The following is a 24,000-nucleotide window of genomic DNA, read 5'->3' as shown; positions in this document are numbered from 1 at the left end:
AATTTTATGAAAATAATGGCCGTTAAGCCATCGTGCTCAGAGAATTAATTAAACGCATATTTTTAAACTTAACTTTTAAGTGGCCTCCCATTAAGACATGAAGTGAATACCCACTTGGAGGGTTACAAATTAAAACATCCTGCTTTCAATAGGAATCAAACGGTGTCCCAAAAGAAGCACAAACCATCCTGTGGTTATGAGCCATTCCAAACAGTTACTGATGAAGCAATCAGGAGCTGTTTCATATATTTACAACAGAAAAAGTTTCTGCCTGTCTATATCAATATGTCTGATACAAACCATCAATTTCTAAACCCCATGGAGTTTGTTCTAAGAAGTACATTAGAATTACAAGTAAACTTTACAGTAATTGTTTTGATTTCTATATCTGATTAGCATAGATGAGATTACATTGATATCCATTGAGACAAACATTCTACAATTCCTGCTGTGCATTTCATTTTCTCTGAACACCAGCAGCTAGTCCTTTAAGGGACTACCTGGAATATATCCCCAGACTTTGACACTGTCTCTAATCTAAAATCGCACACACACACACTAGATCCCAGAGTCTGAGCAAACACGGTCAAGGTCACACAGCCAATTGTAAGTGATGATGCAGCCCTACTCATGTACTCATGTCCATCTGGCTTCAGAGGCTGTCAGCGTTGCTTTGTCTTTCCTTCTCCCTCTTCAAGGACTTTTCTGGAGCTTCTCTTTCCTAACAGTTACACCATCCCTTTCTAGGTTCTCAGGGCCCGTCATTGTGACCTCATGTGACTCACTTTTTCTGTCACTTCCCTTCTGCTCACAGACCTCTTCCTTTTCCAAAGCTGAGGGTGGGTTAAATCAATCAGCTCAACCCCAACAACAAACACCTAATAAACACACCTTTTAAGCAACTGTGTATTTCTGGGAAGTGTTGAATACACAGCGTTATCCTAGTAGACCATGCTAATTGTTATAGCAACATTAATAAACCTCATGCTCCCATGCCATCAAATCAAAGTTTTGTGGCTCTAATCTTTCTATTCAGTGTCCTATTTTAAAATGTTGTTCCAATTAATCCTACATATTCATGAGGATAATCTGAGGGGCAAGATAATCCTTATGTTTCCTCTGTCATAGTCTGATGATTGTCACAATTCAAGACCTAAAATTATCATCAATACCCCCCAGCCACCCCCCACAAAACCCAAACGGCTCTCAGCACTTGTATCCAGGTAGGGATGTCCTTTTATTTCTAAAATACACATATGCCTGTGTGGTGTGCACTGGAAGCTTAAAATGAAGAAAATGTTGCGACTAGTTTTTACAAGGCCTCTCTTTTGTTAAGTATTACACTCTGAGGGAGAGGTGGGCTCCATCCTACACCCCTGCCTAGGTTGAGAATGTCCATTTTCACTAGATTTTACATTGCCTTCCATCTGGGGGCAAAAGGAAACCCTTCTGAGTTCTTACTAGAATTGTGCATCCTCTCTGCTGGTTCATCTAAGAGACGGTGGTCAACAATGTGTTCAACCACCCCTGTGACTGTTACACTTTTCTGTCCTCTTCTCCGTGATATACAAGGTGACCTCATTCTCTTAGCACAAGTTGTTCTTAGTTCATTAATCCCATATTTTCCCACCCAAACAGGTCAACGAAGCCAAGTCCAAATATTCTGCCTTCTCCCACCTTTACCTATCCACATTGCCTTGTGACTCTAGAGCAGTGGTTCTCAACCTGTGAGTCTTGAGTCCTTGGGTTCCATCAATCCTTTCATAGGGGCTGAATATCATATATCCTGCATCTCAGATATTTGAATTACTATTCATATGTAGCAAAATTGCAGTTGTGAAGTAACAATGAAATAACTTTATGGTTGGGGTCACCACTACATGAGGGATGAATATTAGAGGGTCAGAGCATTAGGGAGGTTGAGAACCGCTAGAGTTTCCTCCATACCTGAATCTCAGAACCACATTTTTCTTATACAAAAATTTGATTTCTTACAAATTTTATCCTGCTTATGGAAAATGTTATCATATTCATTAACCTGCACAGATACATCTTTAAATGTGCATTGAAAAAAATGAAAAAGAAAGCAAAATATATAGCCAAGTATGTGCATAATGCTCCCGTCACATATAAAATCTCACAATAAAAATTTCGTATCAGTAAGATTTTACCCTTCGGAAACAAAATATTTATTTCAGAAGATCAAAGGAGAGATCTGAGATGTTAAGCATTAAAAAATTACTCTTAATCATTGGAAAACAGCAAGTCTTTTTTTTTCTAACTCTTTAAAAATATTTTAATCATGCAAAATCAACACAGTGTACTCTAGCACAATACTAAATTGTTCCCTCAGGTTAACTGTCTTTCATTAAGTTCCAGGGTGCAATAGTTATTAAACACAATAGTTATTAAAAATAACAATTCTAAAGGAAGTCTAAATATAGTCTTTAAGAAACAATATACAGCAGTTAGCAACAGAAACTATTGCACTGTAGACTTGCGTGGCATAACTCTGCTATGCAGTTACAAAAGAATCTTAAACCATACAGATCCAGAAACTGGTTACAGCTTCTGCCATATACACATGGTATCTGCAGTGACAAACATGCAAAGCATTGGGTAATTCACAGTAGAGCTGAGTAGAGTGCAGAGAAGGCCCAGTGATGCCTAGAAGATCGGAGCTGGGTGACAAGAAAACCCACATCTTTCTAAGAATCACAGCCATTTCCCTAAAATATTTGAAATACAAGAGACCCAGTAAGTACCCTTTTTATCTCCTTAGGCAACACAAAGGATGGACCAGTATGCCAATTAGGAAGCAAATAAAAGCTTTTTTTAAAAAGCCTAATTGAAAACTTTTCCAAGGACATAACATTCTGCTCAGTTGTTTCTCACTCTGGAATTTCTCTCATCGCATTCATTTATTCTCTCTGTGTGTGCATATGCACCTGAGGGCATGGGCGAGAGTACCAGGGTGCATCTGTAGAGGCTGAAGGGAAACTGGCAAAAGTCAGGTCTCTCCTGGCATCCTGTGGTTTACTGCAATCAAACTCTTGGGTTGTCAGGATTAGCAGCAAGCACCATTACCCACTGAGCTATCTCTCTGGCCCTCACTAGATTCTTAGTTGTAATGCCATACAATTACTACGCAGACAACTAGATAGTGGGGGAGACAGAAACTCCATCTGCTACCTATCACCCAGTCATCTTAACAACCCTGACTGTCTGCACATAAAGAGAATTTAATTTGGTACTGATCATTTGATTAATTCCATTAGCCTAATTGAAGATGTCAATGTGGAACTCACAGTTCATGGAGATTATTAATGGGTCTACTTCTCCACCAATTGCTGAGCACCTCGGCACAGAGCACCCAGCCAATCCTTACAACATCCCCACAATATCTCTAACCCACTCTGACCTGCTTCAAATAATTCTGGCATTTGCAGATTCAGGTATGTCTCTGAGGTTCCTAATATTTGTTCTCAATTGCTTTCCTTTTCTTCACATAAAACTATGTCAGCATTGAAAATATGCTCACTTGGCCAATGAGCCTAGTAGTTGAGCATTCCTTAGGATAAAAGCATCTTATATAACTGGTTAATATAAGCTCCATATTTTTTTTGAAAATTTCTTTTAAGAAAATAGTTACACCATTTCCAGTTTTCGTTTCTGCCTTCCAAACCCTCCCACATACCCATCCCCCTTGCTCTCCCTCCTTCAAATTCATGGCCTCTTTTCCTGTTGTTATATATATATGTATGTGTACACCCACCCACCCACACACATTCCTAAATACTATTGATACAATCTTCTCAGTCCATATACTACTTGTATGCATATGTTCTCAGTGCTGACCATACTGGATTATCAATTTGTATGCTCTTCTCTAGGGAAAACTATTTCTCCCTCACAGCATTCCTTGTGGCGCACAAACTTCTTAATTAAAAAAATAAATTTAAACATCATTTAAAATGTTTCATTAAGACGCTATGATTTAACATATTTTAGAATAACAAATAGTGGACATTCAAGCTTCCTTTCACAATCACTTTACAAGAAGGGATTTTGTTGTTGTTATGATGTTATTGTTTAAAATATAAGTAGGATGGCTATCCTTGGTTGTGAACCTGACTACATCTGAACGTAACTAAAACCCAAACAGCCAGGCACACCTGTGAGGGATTTTTTTTTCTAAAAAAAAAAAAACAAAAACAACAACAACAAAAAACTTGTGAGGTGGGAAGATACATCGATACATCTTTAATCCAGATCTTTTGAGAGGGAGTCATCTTTAATCTGGGCCACACTTTCTGCCAACAAGGACATAGAAGGAGGAAAACCACCTGCTTGCTCATGTCCTTGCTGCCAAGTCCCTTCCTTCACGGCACTACAGATTCCAGCGTGTACTGAAGACCAGCTGAGTAACCAGTCTCATAGACTGGATGACTACAGGATTCTTAGACCTTCTGTGGCTAGACAAACATTGGCTATCAACAGAATGTATGTATTCTAAAAGTTGTTGTAAGAATATATACATGTATTCATAAATATACACATATATATATTCTATAAGATCTGTTATAATGTATACATATGCATGCATGCATGCATGAGCACACACACACACACACACACACACACACACAAAGCAAATAAGCTCTGTCCCTATAGAGAACCCTGGCTAATACAGTAAGCCTATGGGAGAACAGCTCAAAAGAAATTTGATTGAAGAATCAAGGTGAAGAGGGATATTTTAGTGTCTCCCAGGATAGATACAGTGATAGGACTAATTTACATAGCAGATGTCCATTTGCTCACAAGTTGCTAAACTGCTGTGAAAATATTCTGTGAAAAACAACATACATTGAAATTGGGTATGGGATCCAAGAAGGCCTATCATTTCTGGGCAGCAGAGGTCACAGGTCCAACAGCTTCATGAACCAGATCCATGTAAAGAACCCCTCCCCACCATGGCCATGAACGGGGCTTGTTCTGCCTCCCAAGATGCTCACATGATTTTTAACCCCCTCTCCTCTGAACTCCATTTCCAGCCAGCCAGCCAGGGTTAGGAGCACAACACAAGTCCATCACAAGATTTTCCACATGAAAACTTTAATTCAAGAAAACATAAACCAGGAAGTTATTTTCCACAAATAACCAAAACAATAAATTTCACAACAGAATTAATTGGCAAAAGCAGATGACACCGAATATGTTCTCTATTCTAGGGCAATTCAGGAACAAGCCTTTAAAACATGCCTACTAAGAATGTAACATGAAGATTTTTCGAACTGATTTCAGATTCCTCGAAATAACTACTAGAATGGAGACTTGAATAATTTCTATAACAACATTCCATTTGATGTAGCCATCTGAATGCAAGAACAGAATGTAAAACAGATCACTATGACTTGCGATAACCAAAGGATGTGTCACTGAGCCAGCATATAAAAGAACAGAGAAACCCAAAAGTAACACAGTAACACAGATAAATCTTTGCTCCTCGGAACTCTTTGGACGAAGGTGACAAATGGTTGAAAACTGTGGTGAGTATACTTTAGGAATTGGTGCTCTTGTCATTAAATAGTAATTTCTCCAATATGATAAAGCATCGACTCAAGTTTTATTAACATGACTTCTACTCCTGGGAAGTTCCACATGACAAGAGTTTACGATGGGATAGTGATGTGAACTTCTGGAAGAAAACCATTTACATTCATTAAGGCACATCTGAAACCTCTAGGCCTTCATATTAGAACTATATTACTCATTTTAATAGTGAGATTTCTAAAAGCAGACTGTCTCTGAAACAATCTGCTGGGTGGGTGAGCTCACTAGAACAATGGGGGAGGCAGGGTGGTACTTACTGTCACCCTAGAGCTTTCCCACACAAATATGTTCCTGCAATAAACCAATAAACGCTACAAGCCCCAATGCTCAAAGAGGTGAGTTAGATGTGTATTGCTAGATTCCTAGGTCCGAAATTCACTCCAGCCATCTTCCTCTAAAACTACCTCTATCTTGAATGATCTTAGCAAGTCAAATTTCAGCTCATAGTGTGTATGTGTGTACACACACACACACACACACACACACAGAGAGAGAGAGAGAGAGAGAGAGAGAGAGAGAGAGAGAGAGAGAGAGAGAGAGAGGCAAATTTTTCTAAGTGGGAAAACAACAGACTAGTCCCCGATACTCCTGTGAAAAGGGATCTTACTCCAAATAGTCATTAAAGTCCTGTGGACATATTAAAATTAAGATTTTAAGTTCTTGTGTTACAAACCCCAGACTTTAGAGGTGCCTAGACGGTAGTTTTACATTTGCTTGGCTCAATCACTTTATCATAAATGGGAGACTTTGACTTTAAAACAATTAACCAAATATTCTTTGTTCATTTAACTTTCTTTTTCTTTTTACCATTTGACATGTAGGTTTATTTACTAAAATGTCTTTTAAGGACTACCTCACTGTATATTTTTTTTCCTTGTTAAGCCATCCTACCTTCGTTCCTAGTAAATTGTGAAAACCAGGAGGGTGTGGTACAAAGCATCATTTCTGTGACAGATTTTTATTACATGTTCATGTATTTATATATGTAACATCAAAAAAAAAATAAAAAAGAGTAAGAAAAAAACCCTTAGAACTTTCTTAGTAACTCCTGAGTTATACACCTTCTCTGCTAAAAATTGAAAAATATAGTCTCAAAGCCTAAAACAAAATAAAGCTATACACCATAATTTTAGAACTGACAACTAGTCTTAATTTAGAGGAAGCACAGATTTTTTTTTTATGTCCACCATGGATTATTTAGATTTTCTCATGAAAATGAGCTCAAAAAATGCAGAATGATACAATAATCTTAATATCAGAAACATCTCCACCATACAGAAATATATAACTATTTATCACTTTACAGTATTTCAAAATATCTTCACATATATTTTCTCCTCTGAAATATGAAAGCGAAAAAATATTAGAAATGCACTAAATCAAGCAATATGACATCTATTTGTTGTGAAATGTAATTTTATCAATAGCCAATACTTAGTGTCCTTACAGTCCATGGCACAACAAAGACCAAATGAGAACACCTATGGATGCTCAGCAATGCGTCTAGCTACTTGGCCATGCTATACAGCATTTTCTGGAATAGCTTTTTAGCAAATTTCTGCAAGCATATGATAGTTTGCAAAAACATAAAACACAGAAGCCAAATTCAGAGGGCTGTTTGATATCTAACACACATGTAAATACATCGCCTATACATCTTATATTTAAAAACTATGAAATGTACAAAGTGCTCTTAATAGAAAAAAATTGAGATGTTCAATTTTTATCAGCAAAAGGAAGGACTTCCTTTAACTTGTTCTTCACTGAGTTATTCTCTCTCCTCTTTTTACAGATTAAATGTAGGAAACATTGCCACCTTATGAATATGCAGTATAAATGACCATCATGAAAAAAGGCCACTCTTTTAGATGGAAGCCAGGGAGCAGTCCTCTTGAGACTAAATATTCTCAAGTTAAATAGTACAAGCTACCAAAACCATTAATAGGGAATAACAGTCTAAGATCTAAATTGTTAAGTGTTTTTGTTTCTAAGGGTTCTAGTACAGCATAATTTCTAAGTGATTCAGATTGTATAAATTTTAGTTTCTGGTATCATATTTTTAAAAAATATTTTTAGCATCTGACCCATGTTTATTTTTTTAAAAACTTATTTATATGTATTGTGCATGTGAATCTGCATGTATGTATGTGCTCGACACGCACACAGTTCCCCTGGAAGGCAGACCCCTTGGTACTCCAGGCAGTTGTGAACCACCTAGTATAGGTGCTGGGAACTAAACCCTGGTCTTTTAGAAGAGCGGTGAGTGTTCTTAACCTCTGAGCCATCTCTCCAACCCCCTTGATCCCATGGTTTTTATATTAAATACCCTTACAGTGGTCTGAATGCTTCACTGTGTGTTCAAAATGAAGACATTCTGAATTAAATTGATCATATCGCTACAATTCAGATTAACTTAGTAGTCCTCTTTCATCCCTGAACCATGTGTAAATTGGAACAAACTAAAGCTGTTGAATTACAGTAACTAAATGATGAAGTGTTTCATGTCTTACCTACTGGGATATGATACACAACATTGCCCCCAACCTCCCACCCCCGAGCCACTCTCATGCACAAAAAAAGAAAAGAAAGAAAATCAGGGATAAGCAACAGGGCTGTGTTGTGTAAATTTAAAAACAGTAAATCTTATTTCTAAAAGCATGAGACTGGTGGGAGTAGTCTGTAGGAATCAGCACTGAACGTGAGGGTGGGAAAGACCCAACTAGGTGATTATGAGATCGATGTGCTATGAAAGAGGAAACTGTAGAAGCTCCCTGGGGCAGGAGGGTTGCAGTGAAAGCATACAGGACCTTTCTTAAAAGCCGAGGAGAGGTTTTAGTCAATTCCTTGCTAAATAAAAAAACGTGAGAAATTCTCTGTCCATTGCTTTGTCTGTGTTTGTATGAATGTTCTCAAGTTCCCATCACAGTGTTTCTGATTGTCTTCGGATATGTAATAATAACTAGCTACAACTATACAAAATAAAACTTTTAGCCAATGTGATGCAATATATCTAGTACTTACTAAAAGTGAGTCTAGGTAACTGCAAACTGTTCTCAGTTCCAAAGTGACAAACTAAAGGGGAACATACACACGTACATGTAGACACTGTGGACTAGTGACATCAGTAATCCCATAATGCTCACGGTATCAATATACTAATGGCTCAAAGGACAAATGTGTTTGCTGACAGTGTGGGGAGACATCTTTTTAAAAATGAGTAACTCTTGTGATTTTTTTTTTTTAAAGCACTCCTAGCCGGGCGTTGGTGGCGCACACCTTTAATCCCAGCACTCGGGAGGCAGAGGCAGGCGGATCTCAGTGAGTTCCATACCAGCCTGGTCTACAAGAGCTAGTTCCAGGACAGCCTCAAAAGCCACAGAGAAACCCTGTCTTGAAAAAACAAAACAACAACAACAAAAAAAACAAAAAAACAAAAACCAAAAAAACAAAACAAAACAGAAAAAAGCACTCCTAAGTGATTTGCATCCATAATCAATCACCAATTTTGTATAGAACAGACGCAAAAAAAAAAAAAAAAAAAATCAGTCTTTTTTTTTCTGGATTTTTTCTCGTACATACACACAAATCCTTTATAAGCACTTATTACTGAAAATACCTTCATTATTCTAAACATTTTAAAAAGTTGTGAAATCAGACTATTAAAATTTCCCCTCTTCCACCTGGACAGGAGAGGGTCCTAACGTACTAGGAAACTCATCTGGAAGCTGACAAAGACAGGAAAAAGCAGGACTGCAGACAAGTGGGAAAGACAGCCACTGCAGAGTCAAAGCTAAGAACACTGAGGTGCTGCTATCAAAGAGTCCAGATTACTTTCTGGCTACATTTGAGAACACCTCATCCTTCCAGTTTCAAAATGAATACAAGCCAGGTGTAACTGCATCATGAGAGGCTCTCATTTCTGCATGAATCTCCCAGGAGAATGTGTTGAATACCAAATGCTACTCCATTAGTTCCAGATAACTTGAAAATATTTTTAAAGTGACTGTTATATACAGAATTTGGAAATACATCCTAAATATATTCTTTTATTGGAACCGGTTTTAAAAATTGCTTATTAAATATCCAAATTCATTGTGATCCAAAGGCAAGAACCAAGGGATTAACAACAAAAGTCACAGATGGCTAACGTCTTAAACATGACCTCATCTCTGTTCTTCAGGATAAGTTAGACTACTTTTTTATTCCCTTGACAGGAACTGGTTTGTGGGTTTGTGACAATTCACTGTGACATTACCTCATCATGGCAACTGGTGTTTTCAGGATTTTCCAAGTCTTTGCTCTGGGTTTCCCCCTCTCTAATGTTTTCAGAAGTTGGACACACCCCTTTCCCTGTGGTCTCAGTAACTGTTTTCTCCTCCGGTGGGGAATTCGATTCGTCAGCAGCACTGTCTTTCTCTGTGTTTCTTGGCTTGGTATCTTCACTGCAGGGCTCTGGGCTCGGCTTGTCTGTCTCCTCCCCAGTCTCCCTGGAGGCTCCCTTCTTTTCTTCCATAGTTTTGCTATTTAGGTGAATAGCTACTGAAGAATTTTTGGAGTCCTTGGATTTCTTGTGCATGGAAGTTTGACTGTTCGAACCCGAAGTGGGCAGAGTAGGAGTTTTCTGGGCTTTGCTTCGCTCTGGCTGTTCTTTTCTAGGTGGTCCCCAGATGAAATTCTCCGACGGTGTGTAATGTTTCTGGGCAAACCGCAGGAGCTTTCTCCTCTCTCTTCTGTCTCTAATTGTATACACAAAATACTCCAGAGCACTCTGCCTAATATTGGGAATAGTGTTTTCCACTAGAGCCTCGTGGAGAATGAATTTTACAAGAGGAGACTTAAAACTCTCGTACCCAAGCTCACCAAGGCTTTTCAGAATTCGTGTAATTCTTAAATAGTTGTGCTGGGACCTGAAAGAAAGAATTGAATAAAATGAGAGAGAACGGAATGTATTTAACTCTGAGGCCTCGGTGTAATATAACCAATGTGAAACCCAAACGTAAAAACAAACTCTCCTCTTTAAAAGACTCTTCATATAAAGAACAATTAGGATTGAACGGATCCTCGCCTGTGTTACCTTGCTTATTAATGTATCTGGGGACCAGTGATCTAGGAGAGCAGCTTGCACAAACAGCCAAGCATCAGGTTAGCTGATATCGCCATAAGAAGTAAGGATGGTACAAAAACAGATGGGAGAATAAATGATGTGTGCACATAACTCTTACTACAGGAATATTAGAACCTCCCCACATTATTATTAATTACTGTGGTCTCTTCCCATGTCTAACTTAGAAACCTCATCACGGATGCGTATCTACAGGAACAAAACAGAGTACGTATAGGGTTCTGTACAATCTGTGAATTACGGCATCTACAGGAATCTTCCGAGCTTGCAACATCATCAATGTATGCTACTTATCACAGGTAGCCAGGGCTAACCAGAGACACTCTACCTAACAGCCAAATGGTGATTAACAGCACCAACTGACCAGCAAAATCTGCTGCTAGGTAAGATAAGTCACAGGAACACGGTGCTCAGTCTTATTATCTGGCTAGAACAATTGTGGCAAAAGAAACAGTACTGACTTGACAGAGTCTGCCTTAGCTGTTGTGGACCTCAGAGCCAGTCAGGCCCTAGCTTTGTTACTCAGCCGCAATGAGAAATGACGATGCCCATCTAAGCCTCTGTGTTTTCATCTGTAAAATGGGGAAGAGGACCCACACTCTAACTGCACTGTTGTAAAAATCCAATGAGATGATACAAATGAAAGACATGGACAAACTCAGGAACTTTTGCATGTTGTTTAGAACTATTTTGTGTGTGCATGTATGTGTGATGTGTGTGTGTGTGTGTGTGTGTGTGTGTGTGTGTGTGTGTGTGTGTGTGTGTGTGTGTGCAAACATGTCCTCTGGCATCGTTTCTCTACCACCACTCACCCCATTATTTGAGACTGGGTATCTCATTGGCCTCCAGGAGGCTAGGCTAGTTGGCCACCATTGCCAGGGATCTGCTTGTCTTCACTTCCCCAGTGCTGGGATTATAAGCATGTATCACCCACCACCCTCAGCTCTTAGCACTGTTGGTACTATGATTATCTACTAAAACAGAATTTGGCATTGAGTAACACTGTATCTGCACTCCGCTTAACCTATTTCTTCCATCTTTGCCATTCTCACTTCCCCTTCCCTCATTAAAAAGCGTTAAATCTTACTCATCACAATCCTGATTCCAAACATGCACCTCTCCCACATGACATTGCTAGCTTTCTCTTTCAAAAACTGAGGCCATTCTTGGATTAGTGTTCTCCCCTTTGTCACAAGCCATCACCTCCCTCCCCAGCCCTGTTCAGCTGAATGCACTTGCCTTACACCTGGCCAAACCCTTCAGATCCCCCATTACAGAAGCATGTCTGACAGTAACATGTCAGGTGCACGTTAACCCAGAATTGCTACACAACAGAACGAGCCATTGCTTCTCACTCCACAAACCCTGTTTTAAATCAGATACTGGACTTTCTTGAAAGAACTACACATATCTGCCCCAGCTTCCAAACATGCTTGAGTTTTCAATTAGGTGCAGTTACCAAATCATCTGGGAAAGTTGGAGAAAGATGTCAAAATTATTTGAGAAACCAAAGTATGTAGCCCCATGGTCTTATACTTCCGGAAGAGAATACAGACAAAACAAAAATCTTAATTATTTGAGCTAACCAACTACTGGGATAGATAAGCCCACGCAAATTTTATTATCTCCATCCTCTTGGATGTTTCATCCCCAAAGTATTATTTTAAATTTTAATGTTTTCAACCTGAAAGTTGACACTTAGACATCTATCTGAGCATTATGAATCTGTAATATCTGAATTTTTAAAGCTTATTTATGTGTCTGTGTTCATAGTTGTGTGAATTTATATGCATTATGTGTGTGCAGGAGTTGAGGAAGGTGAGAGAGTCACAGGAACTGGACTTACAGGCAGTGAGACGCCACGTGGGTGCTGGGACCTACACCCTGGTCCTTTGCAAGAGCAGTAACTGCTCTAGCTGCTGAGCCATCTTTCCAGCCTCAAGTCTATATTTTAAAATGTGTTTGAGACAATGTGACTGGAGTAACATTAAGAAACCATACCACAAACAACAGGATTGATTTAGCTGCCACATTAATGTAGAGTTCTTATACTGGAGGAATTGACAAAACCCAAAACATGATGAAGCAGATACCAGACTTGCAATAAAACCACTCTAAGATGAACAGGAAAGTTGGTATTTGCACACACATTCTTTAGTATCTATATATTCATACGTGAAAGTATTTATGCAACAGAAAAAAAACATAAAAACCCCGAGCTGCAGAAAATTATGATCAGGGTTCTAGAATGAAATTATCTGTAAAACAAAGACATTGGGGGTTTAAGAATGATTTGATATCAATGTTGCAATCAAAGGCAAAGTGGTGAAAGAGAAGTTAAATCTTGCTGAACCTGAACATGGCCTTGGGCTTGCACACCAGGGAATGGAGGAAGGGTGGCGGCCATACAGACAAAAGGGTAGGGTTGATTTTGCCAGAAGACTACATAGGCAAAGAGAGAACATGGGAGGGAAATAAAACCTAAGATAAGACTAGTATGGTTCATTGAAAACATGACCTGAACAGCATCTTTCGTGGTCGATCTGCATATCTGTACTTGCATGCCTGAACATATTTCACCACTGTATTTTATCACGTCACCTGTTCACTCAATGTTACTTAGTGTTACTCTGATTAAACAGTTTGCTTCCACTGAGCTAGAAATAGAACCAGATCCCAGACTATTCTAAAAAGTTCAAGATGTCACAGGGCTTCAATCACATATAAAGCAATGACATTTAAGGATAAGACACAGAAGAATCCAAATGAAAACAGAGGAGATATGTTTCCATCATTCCACATCATTTGCTCAAATACCATCAATAAAAACTTTTGGCAATGAGGAAGTTGCAGTGGCATCCCAGGATTTGGAAGACAGTGCTGGGAGGATGGCAAATTTGAAGTTAGCCTGGATTCAGAGATCTTGTCTCAAAAAAAGAGAAAGTCTTGCAGAGAATATAAATTTGGTTCCCAGCATCTGCATTAGGCAAATCACAACTGCCTGGGAACACCAGTTCCACTGGATCTTCTGACTTCTTCAGGCATCTGCACATATGTGGGCACATGCACAGACAAGCAGGCACACACATATACATGTAAAATATTTTGTTCAAATTTATTTATTTATTTATTTATTTTGCCTAGGAGAGTTCATTCAGAGCTGCAAAAGCAGAGAGACACTGGATGACAGGAGGAGAGGTTGCTAGGTGGGACAGAGTAGAAAGGCTGTGGACTCAAGCCATTTTTACGACTGAGACTAAGAGACAACCTAATTAAATAAAGCCTTCAGAAAGGGCTCTGTTTTTGGCTCTAAATGAAAAGACCTGACCATGACACCCTGGGGAGGATTTCAGCCTTTGATCACATTCTGCCCAGGATTTATAACTTCAATGCTCCAAACTACACTGTCATTCCAAGCAGAAAGTACAAAACGATAGTGGTGTGTACACAAAAAGTGAGGTCTGATCACTTTTGCTAATGGCTGACTTGCATACAGCTTTTCAACAGTCTGACAAAGTTGCTTAGAAACCATCCAGATGTGGCTGTCTGCACGACACAGGCAGATGCATATACACTCGCCTTTAAACAGCTGACCTATCAAACTTAAACCCAGTTAGCAGTTAGTTAGCCAGTCTCAGGATTGGAATGCTTTATGCCCATATTTTCAAGGCTTTAGCAGAGCCTACTGTTTTCACAGTGTTACTTACAACACAGGAAAAAGATACCCAACACTAGTATTTCTGCTCCTTTTACTAAAGCCAGGGTAAATTCTAGGAAGATGCAAAAAATTTAAAGAGCTGATGCCAAGACTCTGATTGTTTTTGCCAAAGAGAAATCACTTACGTTGGTTTTTTTTCCTTAATACTTGCCCAGTTCAGCTAATTACAAGGTGCTAAAAAAAGTTTCTTAAAAAATTGTTGGTTTTATAGTCCAGTACTTATAAGTCACTCTATAATTAAAAATGGGGGAAAAAACCCAGTGTGCATATGAAGAAAATATTTTTAAAACTAAACTTTGGTTATAAGTATTAATTACCATTATACATATTCAAGCAAAAGAATACAGATAAACCCATCCAAGAAAGCTGTTAGATCTTCCTTTATAGATTTTGGAATTAACCAGAAATAGGTATTTGTCTTTTACCTAACTCATGAAGATAACTTTTCCTCTATTTTAGTTAGAAGTATAGCCACATTGAATGAAACAATTTTTATAAATCATAGACCTCAGTCATGAATTTAATCTAAGACATTTGCATGCATAAAGATATTAGAAACCATTTGTACTGCAAGCAGCCTATAGCCTAGGAGAGAATACATGAAAAAAATACAAGCAAGCAATAGCTATAAACTCCATGAAATATGGCGCACAGAGGGAGAGAAGCCACGTTTGGCTGCAGGCAGAGGATTCAGGAAGAAACCGCTCTGAAGCAGAACAGCCAATGCTCTATGTAGAATTTGTCCTTTGGAGTTTCTGTGCTTTGCTTTAAGATGTACAAGAAGGAATAAATGCATTTCTGCATGGATTTTGATTCCTATTTCTATGTCCAACATCTAGCTAGTCCTATGTCCAACAGCTAGCTAGTCCTATGCCCCAAATCTAGTAGTCCTATGTCTGATATCTAGCTATTCCTATGCCCAATGGCTACCTAGTCCTACTTTCCAGAGAATGGTGCCACAGGAAAAGGCCACTGGCTTAGCACTGGGGCTTCACTTACTCATTCAGATGTTGAAATCTTTCCTGCCAATTCACAGCCCGAGCCACATTTCCTGTTTTATCAATCAGCTTTATTCCGAAAAATTCTAGCATCATTTTATAGGCCAAGAGGAATCTTCTGATTGCTTCTTTTGTCTTCTTGAATTCCTAATATAAGAAGGAAAAAGAACGTCACTTGAAATGATTCAGTAGCTTTCAGGACAATAAAGTCAGAATATTATTTGGCTGTCTCATGGAAGATGAGTTGAGCTTGCATTACCTCAATTTCATATGTAGTTAATTCTTTAGCATAAAAGTTCAAGCCTTGTTCTCTCAGGGGGAAAAGCCTAGTTTGTGATAAATAAAATAAAAATTTTCAATTAACATTGTCTTGAGAACACATGATTAAACAGGACACGGTTCAAGGTAGAGAACATTTAACTGACCATTGAATGTAAGTGTGGTTGTGCTCCAGCTTCTCATAGTCTCCTTTCCATTTATTTAGAACCTCTTCAATGTAAACACCTAAACAGTAAATATTTAGAAAATGAGCCAATCGCTGAAAACATGGTGATGGCATTTTAATATACAAGTCACCTGAGTTTTATATTAAAACATTTATTTTAAAGACAACACACAAGAACACCCCTAAAAGAGGAATACTCTATGCCACATACTCTGTAATAAGCCTAATTTAAACAAAAAATTAGCAGCACCTCAAATTACAAACTCTCTTGGCAGCGGTGGTGCACACCTTTAATCCTAGCTCGTGGGAAGGAGAGGCAGGCAGAAACCCTGTCTCAAAAAACAAACAAACAAAAAGTACAAACTCTCAACTGGGTGATGTACTGTAAAGCAGAGGATGGCAAATATGGGCTAATGATCATTTTGTAAATAAAGTTTTATTGTAATATAGACACGTACACCATTTATATACTGCCCACAGAGGCTTTTCCATACAACACAGACTTGAGTGTTACAATGGACTATTCTGCAAAGCCTAACATATTTGCTGTCTGACTCTGTGCAGAAAAACTATTCCAAATAGCATTATCATCTCTATGAGACTAACAAAACAAATTACTCGTAGAAACAATGCTCTTAAGTTTTATATTTGTTCAAAGCCACATACTAGCAAATTAGTAATAGTAATAATAGTAATAGCAATTTCTTCAGAGTCGCACACAAGTAACAAAGCAGCCTAGGAGAGACCATTGGTCTTTGTACCTATAGAAATTAAGCCCTTTTATTATGGCCCATGTTGTCCTGTAAGAACTTAATAAAATGCTATTAATTCTCAAGTCTGTCAAGGTCCTTATAATTGGCCAGTAAGCTAATCTTACAGAAAACCAAACCAAACCAAACCAAACAAACAAACCCACAACTCATCTCATTCTTGTTTTCTCAAAGATCAGCAGCTTTTGTCACCTAGGCCCCTCCCAGAAAATGTGAAAATTTATATTGAATCACACTACAGGTTTAACATGCTGGAGTCATTTTTCCCCTGCATGTTTTTTTAAATCCGTGGTAAATACAACTGCATCTATATCCACAGGTTTCCCTCCAGACTTCTGGGACTCCCAAAAGTTCAAGCTAATTGGATTTGGCCATTCTGGCTATGCTCCTCAGGGCATTGAATCAAGACTCTCTCTCCCAAAAACCAAGATCCCAACACTCTGAAAGGCTTATATTTTAGAGTTCCTATTGCTGTGACAAACGCCATGACCAGAAGCAACACAGGGAGGAAAAGGCTTATTTCGCTCACACTTCCACATCACAGCCCATAACTGAGTAAGTCAAGATAGGAACTCAAGGCAGGAACTGAATGAAGCAGAGGCCATGGAGGATGCTGTTTACTGGTTTGTTTCTCATGACTCACATGCCTGCCATCTTATACCATCCAGAGCCACCAGCCCAGGGATGGCACTGTCTCCAGTGACATTAGGTCCTCACTCATCAGTCATCAATCAGGAAAATCCCCTAGGCTTTTCCACAGACCAACCTGATGTATTGTTCCAATCAAGGTTCCCTCTTCATAAATAACTAGAGCTTGTATCAGGTAACATAAAGTCATCAAGAACATCTTACAGTCTAGGGCACTGATTCTCAACCTTCCTAATGCTGTGACCCTTTAATACAGTCCCACCCTGTTGTGGTGAACCCCAGCCATAAAATTATTTTCATTGCTACTTTATAATTGTAACTTTGCTACTGTTGTGAATCATATTGTAAATATCTGTGTTTTTGGATGGTCTTAGGCAACCCTATGGAAGGGTCGTTGGACCACCAAAGTGGCCATAACCTACAGGTTGAGAATGGCTGATCTAGGACCTTCACTAGTCAACTCATGAATGTCACTTGGTTTTCACTGAGAGCAAGTGACAAGAATCAGGACAATCTGGTCAGCTCACACTAAACCTCTAAGGACACTATGGCTTCTGCTTTGCCTATACACAATGCCGATACCCATTGAGAGGCACAGTGTGACGCCTTGTTCTTTTCTTACAAGTTTGTAATCAAATTACCATAGCAACTGTGAATTTTCATTACGGGTTTGGGAAAGCTCCTATGCTATGAGGGAGATTGGACAATTGTGAAGGAGGCACATTGATTTGGCAGGGTTTGGACTGGGTTGCTGTAGTTTCCCAACCCTCGATTTTGAAAAGTGGCAAAGGTAATTCTAGATACAAGCAATATCTTTATTAATATTCTAAGTAATTTTTAGGTATAGCATAGCAGAAAGAACAATGGACCCTGGAATTTAGCCCCACTCTAAAATCATTTCAGTGACCCAGCAAGTCAGTCATTTAGGCTTCATATCCTAGTTACCTCATCTTCAAAATGAAACAGCTGAATTCAACCCCTTCAAAATCTAATCATTTGAATTTCTGCCACTCTACAAATCTCTCCTCTTTCTGCGCTCTCTCTCTCTCTCTCTCTCTCTCTCTCTCTCTCCTCTCTCTCTCTCTCATAGACACACACACACACACACACACACACACACACACACACACACACACACACACACAGCCTAAAAAACAACAAAAAGCCAAAACAAGTAAACTAAACCAACCAACCCCAAAAAACTGCCTTTTCAGTAACCACCATGACACACAGATGAGAAAGTATGGTAATCAATATCTATTTCTCCACAGTTTTACTAAATGGATAACCACAACTCTAAAACCCTGGACTCTAGGAACACATCAGCCTGCATGGCAAGGCAAAACAAAGCTGACCAACCAACAAATGCAGCAAGAATACACAAATTCCAGAATAAGAAAAGAACACCCAGTTATCTGTTAGGATTTAAAATTTGCTTTTTACCAAGGTGGCTTACTCACCATCTGGCTTAAACGGAATTTTATTCTTATAAAAGCGAAGGTTGCTCAAGTCATTTTGATATCGGATATCTTTGAAGTTCTGCTAAAAGAAAAGTTATATTAATCTCCAGGATATGGAAACACACACACAAAAAGGCACAAGGATTCCTCTGACATGTTTTCTTACTAGCAGAGTAAAATCAGAAAAACAGAAAGACAAGAGTTTACATGTAAGGGGGGAAAGCATTCCGTTGTCTTACTGGGTACTGATGTCGGTATTTGTACAAATCCCTCGCGGCATAGAAGCTCCTCTTTGGTTTAGCAGTTGCTTCTGTGGGATCACCACCCTAAGACACAGAGTGAAACTCCATTTACACAGAGAAGGTTCCCAAGAAAGTTCCAGAACAAACTCTAAAATACTCAACATCCATAAAGAGCCCTGAACATTGACAACATGTCCAGATAAAGGAAACTATAATGTTGCCCCCCATCTTTTGTTGTTGGTTTTTGTTGTTGTTGCTGTTGTTGTTTCAAGGCAGGGTTTCTCTGTGGCTTTGGAGGCTGTCCTGGAACTAGCTCTTGTAGACCAGGCTGGTCTTGAACTCACAGAGATCCACCTGCCTCTGCCTCCCGAGTGCTGGGATTAAAGGCGTGCGCCACCACCTTCCAGCTGTGTTGCTTTCTCTTTAATGATGCTCCCGAACAGTGCTTTCAGACATGACTTCCTCCTTTGCATTACAAACTCGTGTGCCACTAAATAATAAACTTTCAATTCACTAAATAGTAAACTGTTTCACGCCTTCGGAGGGTAAATGCTAAGGATCAGTATTGATCCAGAACAGCACTCAGAATGAATTGAAAACATGTTTCACCAGATGTGAAATGAACCTATACCAAAGTTTATTTTATATAGTACAATGAAAGGGTTAAGATGGTAAATCAATTCTACACAGAAGATTCTCATTAAATTTGCATCTCCAAGCAGCACTTGAAATTCAAGTAATATTTATGAAAGGGAGGGGGGATTTTAAACTAAATCAGCTTGCTAAACTCTTTCAAAGTACCATAACAAACATACAAGGCATGAGTAATCATCTGTCCATTCAACAATCGATAGGATATAAATCAGCAAACTTGAGATAAATACACAAAGCAAGACAGAGCTCTGGGGTGGAGTCAATGTTAACTGAAGTACTTTCTATGTGGTAGTTCTCTCAGGCTGCTTACAGAGTGCAACCCCTGTGAAATCACTGTCAACCTATAAGATGCAAGTCTGGCTTCCTTTAGCTCTCCAGACCATATCATGTATTGTCCAGTGATGTGCAGGACAATGAGAGGGAGCACAGTGAAGACTGCAGTGTTAAAATATGAATATTCATTAACAAAGCTGCCCCCAGTCCTGTCTCTCCCATCATCTCCCACCCTCTATGTGTGTTGACAGACTGGCATCCTTCTAAGCAATTTTCACACGTTTCTGAAGTGGTGTGATTCTCACTCTTACTACAAAGCACTGAGCCACTTTAACACCAAATCCTCTGATGTCTAACGGTAGTTACACTGTCATGTTACATAAGCAAGGAAAAGCTTCAATTCTTGTTCTTGCCACACTTTTCAAAATAGCTCTGCCTGGCAAGTTTCAGAATCTACTTAGCCTGAGCTACAACCACATGAATCATCACCCGCATTTGCAGAGAGCACTTTGCCATTTACAAAACACTTACATGTACATTACTTCACTCGCATCTTACAACATACCTGACTGGCAGTCATTAGTGTGTGAGTCTTAAAAACAAGGTTGCTGGAGCTTAGAAGAATGGAACAAGGCTCAGAGCAACAGTGCGTGAAGCAGCTGCTTCCATGTCTGCCTAATTAGGTCTGCACCAGTTTCATGCCTGCTAAAAAGTGATAGAAGTGGTGGATATTTGAAAAGCCTGTTATAAAGATCAATGACCCACGATCTGGAGCCAAGAGATTAAGGTGAGTCTTGGTTCTGCTACTTGGTATCTGTGAGGCCTTCAGCAAATCACTCAGCTGAATCTTAGTTTTAGCATCTGTGAAAGGAAGATATACTCATGTTTTGCTTGTATCCTAAGACTGCCATGTAAATGATTGCATCCTTTACCCTTTGCCAGCATCTGTCCTGTATCTGGGCCTCTTTTTACCTACACAGCCAGGATTCTGTACCTTAACATACCATTCCCTTCCCCCTGGATCACCAAAACTTTCCTTTTCCAAACCATTGCCAGAAACCAGCAAGCATGCTCTAGTCTCTCTACACTTAGGCAAAATACCTCACTGGACCCAAGTCTACCCAAGTACAGACCATGTCTCTGCTCCCCTTTGAAATAAATCATCACCAAAGAATTCCCAATACTCTCTATCCTTCTAGAGCCCACCCCATGACCTAAATAAGGCTCTGACCACAGCATCAAATTAAAATGGGAGTATCAGGAACTTTACAAATAAATCTCTGTCTGGTCAAAATACGTCTCAGTGACCATCCCAGATGACTTCCCAGGAGCACTAGATCCCTTAAGGCCCTCCACCCTGAAGCAATGTTAGCACTGGGCTGTCAGAATACCACCTCTCCAGTCTTGTTTCCTATGTCACTGGTCCCCTCTTTTTTTTTTTTTTTTTGTTCTTCCTCTTAATCACACCCTCTGTATAGAGCAGTGGTTCTCCACCTGTAGGTCATGACCCATTGGATCTCAGATATCCTGCATTATCAGATATTTACATTACAATTCATAACAGTGGCAAAATTACAGTTATGAAGTAGCAATGAAGTAATTTTATGGTTGGGGATCACCACAACATGAGGAACTGTGTTAAAGAGTCCCAGCATTAGGAAGCTTGAGAACCACTGGACTAGAGTGAGAAGCTTTGTCCCCATCTCTCATGACTCCTTAATGACCTTTTTTTTTTTTATCTTGTACTGTTTTTTAATACAACTAATCCTAAATGCCTGCCTACAGCTCCAGTCCTAGCCTGAGCATCTATTTATAGATAACATTAACTACTCTACAATCCCACTTGGATGGTTAATAGGATGGGAAACTTAAGACTTAACCTCTATATAGCATCTTTCGCCCCAGGCTCCCTCATCTTGGTTAATGGTACCATCCTTTGTGTAATGTTTACAGAGAGATGGATGGCAGCAAAGACAGTGTGAGAAGCCAGTCAGCAACCTACTTTAAAGGGGGAACTGACTACTCCAGATAGGAACAAATAGGGTGAAGAATCAAAACAAAAAGCCAAAAGGTTATTTAAGAAGTTTGGTTGTTCTTACAGAAAAAAAAAAAGTAGCTATTAAGGGTCTACTATTTACTCGAGTGTCGGGGCATTGGCTTAAATGTTACCACTTTATTTTACATAGACTGACCTAGTTGATTAGACTATTACCGGTTTCTTTTTCAATAGTCCAAATTTCTGTTGATGGCTACTTATTTGAGAGACAAAGGGAAAAATAAAACACAGAAATATGACATATAATACTGTTTTAGGGTTGAGCACACAATGATAAGGTGCAAACCAGAGCACAAGGGAAGGATGGCCAGATCCCACCCATCAGGGCCAATGTGCTCACTTTGACGACAGACACACACTCAGGTTTGCATCTTTCTTTCCCTTTATGCTTTGGGCAAGATTCTCTCTGGAAGGTTCACAATTCTCAAAAATGGGGAATTAAAACAACATGCATACCCCGAAATTGCATTCCATCTCAATAACATGCTCAATTAGCTCCCATAGAAAGGCTTCTTCCTGGCAAGGCGATGCTTCCCCTGAAGTCACATTGGACTTGGAGCTCCATTTTCCCTTAAGTGGTAAAGGGGAGACCTAATACAGAACCACCAACCTTAAACACACTACAGACTTCTTTTAAAAATACAGCTTCTCCATTTAAAAGTTTCTGAAGCTAGGAGAGGTAAAGGGACACCGTCTCTCTCGCTCTCTCTTTGTAACCTCACTGCCTAACTGTATTGGTCAACTGATGTAAGCTTGGTTGGATCAACAAGTCTTCTGGGTTAAACAAGGTGTTTAAGGAATGTCTTGAAGTCGTTGAAAGGTCTGTCTTAGGGGAAAGAACGGAGGCATATTAAGTTTGCACAGGAACCTTTCTGCAACACTTTTAATGGCCGTGGACCCCCCGCTGAGGGGGAGCCTGCGGGCCGCTCGGAAATTGCAGTTCCGTCCTGTTCTGATTTTTTTTTTTTTTTAAATAAACAGTAACACGCACCGGCTGGGTCCTCACAATCCTCTATTTTTAGATTGGTTCATCCCAACCCACCTTCCTTCGTATTACCCAGCTGCGCCGCAGAGGGAAAGATAACACCTAGTGGAGTAGGGGTTTGCCTTGGGGGACTTCCCTGCGGTGCTCACAGCAAGGCCCCTGGCCAGCAGCTAGCCATCCAGGCGATCCTGGACACCTCGGGCTCGCCCAGGTCGGGCGCCCGGGTCACGTATGCCTAGCATCCCGCCCTGCACCCCCAGGGGGCCGCGCTCTGCCCCCTCCCCGGTGCCTGGGCGCTCAGCTCCGCCGGGCCCACCACGGGTCCGGGGACCACGTACCTGCTCGGCTCCCGCCGCCTCGGCGTGGTCCTCGGGCACGGGGCTGGCGCGGGGCCGCCCTCCGGCTCTCTCGGGAGGCTGCTCGGGCTGCTCCGGTTCGTCGTGCTCCTGGCCCTCCTCGCCACCGCCTGCCGGCCCCGGCTGCTCGGGCTCGGGCTCCGAGTCGGTCTGCCAGGTGGAGTCGCAGTCCTCCACGGTGGTGGGCTCGCGGAAGCTGACCCCGCCGAGCAGGTTGCCCATTGAAGAGGCTGCGGCAGCGCGCTAGTGCTAGGGCCCGGGCATGGCCGCGCTCCTCTCGGGGCGCAGGCGGCAGCTCGCACGGCCCGCGCCGCACAGCTCAGAGCGGCCACCGGCGCTCCAGCGCACAGGCGGGGAGGAGCCGGGCGCCCCGGGGCCGCCGCCGCACGCGTCCCAGCCCGCCCATCCCGCCGCTGCCCCGCCCCCGAGGTGCCAACCCACTCCCGAGCGCCGTCGACCAGCCCCTCCGGGACGCCCCCTCCACCCCTCCGCCTGCTCCACGGTCCCCAGGAGTGGACAGGGGTCAGCTGCTGCCCCGCCCTCTCTGGCCCGGGAGCCGCCCCCTTGGGGCTCCTCCCAGCTAAGCGGGAAGACTGATCCCGCCCAGGTCAGAGAGTGGGAAGGAGGTGTCTCCATCAGCTGTCGGGTCCTGCCCACACC

The 24,000-nt window shown here is 40.7% G+C and overlaps 1 protein-coding gene across 4 annotated transcripts; it reads right to left on the bottom strand.

The window, feature by feature from the left end:
• Positions 1–5,053: 5,053 nt before the first annotated feature.
• On the bottom strand, positions 5,054–23,733 carry Ogfrl1 (opioid growth factor receptor like 1). Of its 4 annotated transcripts, none has more exons than XM_027392803.2 (8): positions 23,323–23,733; positions 19,014–19,100; positions 18,775–18,856; positions 15,877–15,955; positions 15,711–15,777; positions 15,453–15,598; positions 9,869–10,520; positions 5,054–5,698 (listed from the first exon to the last, which is right to left on the bottom strand). In XM_027392803.2, the coding sequence occupies exons 1-8, from the start codon at positions 23,560–23,562 to the stop codon at positions 5,642–5,644; spliced, it is 1,410 nt and encodes a 469-aa protein (XP_027248604.1). In that variant the 5' UTR covers positions 23,563–23,733; the 3' UTR covers positions 5,054–5,641. The 4 variants fall into 4 exon arrangements, with proteins under 4 accessions (XP_027248604.1, XP_027248605.1, XP_027248606.1 ...); XM_027392804.2 differs by having other exon boundaries at positions 18,775–18,853; XM_027392805.2 differs by lacking the exon at positions 5,054–5,698 and having other exon boundaries at positions 8,967–10,520.
• Between the last annotated feature and the right edge of the window lie 267 nt (positions 23,734–24,000).

The sequence above is a fragment of the Cricetulus griseus genome (assembly GCF_003668045.3).
Source record: "Cricetulus griseus strain 17A/GY chromosome 1 unlocalized genomic scaffold, alternate assembly CriGri-PICRH-1.0 chr1_1, whole genome shotgun sequence".
NCBI classification, from domain to species: domain Eukaryota; kingdom Metazoa; phylum Chordata; class Mammalia; order Rodentia; family Cricetidae; genus Cricetulus; species Cricetulus griseus.
The sequence above is the reverse complement of the archived record's forward strand: the minus strand, read 5'-3'. Positions and strand labels throughout refer to the sequence as shown.

Excerpts from the sequence above, each read along its gene's own strand:
- Ogfrl1 (XM_027392803.2), bottom strand. The coding sequence starts at position 23,562 with ATGGGCAACCTGCTCGGCGGGGTCAGCTTCCGCGAGCCCACCACCGTG. Across the intron at positions 15,599-15,710 it reads TAACTACATATGAAATTGAG|GAATTCAAGAAGACAAAAGA; the intron begins GTAATGCAAGCT and ends TTCTTATATTAG. Across the intron at positions 5,699-9,868 it reads ACACCAGTTGCCATGATGAG|AAGTTCACATCACTATCCCA; the intron begins GTAATGTCACAG and ends GTTTTCTTCCAG.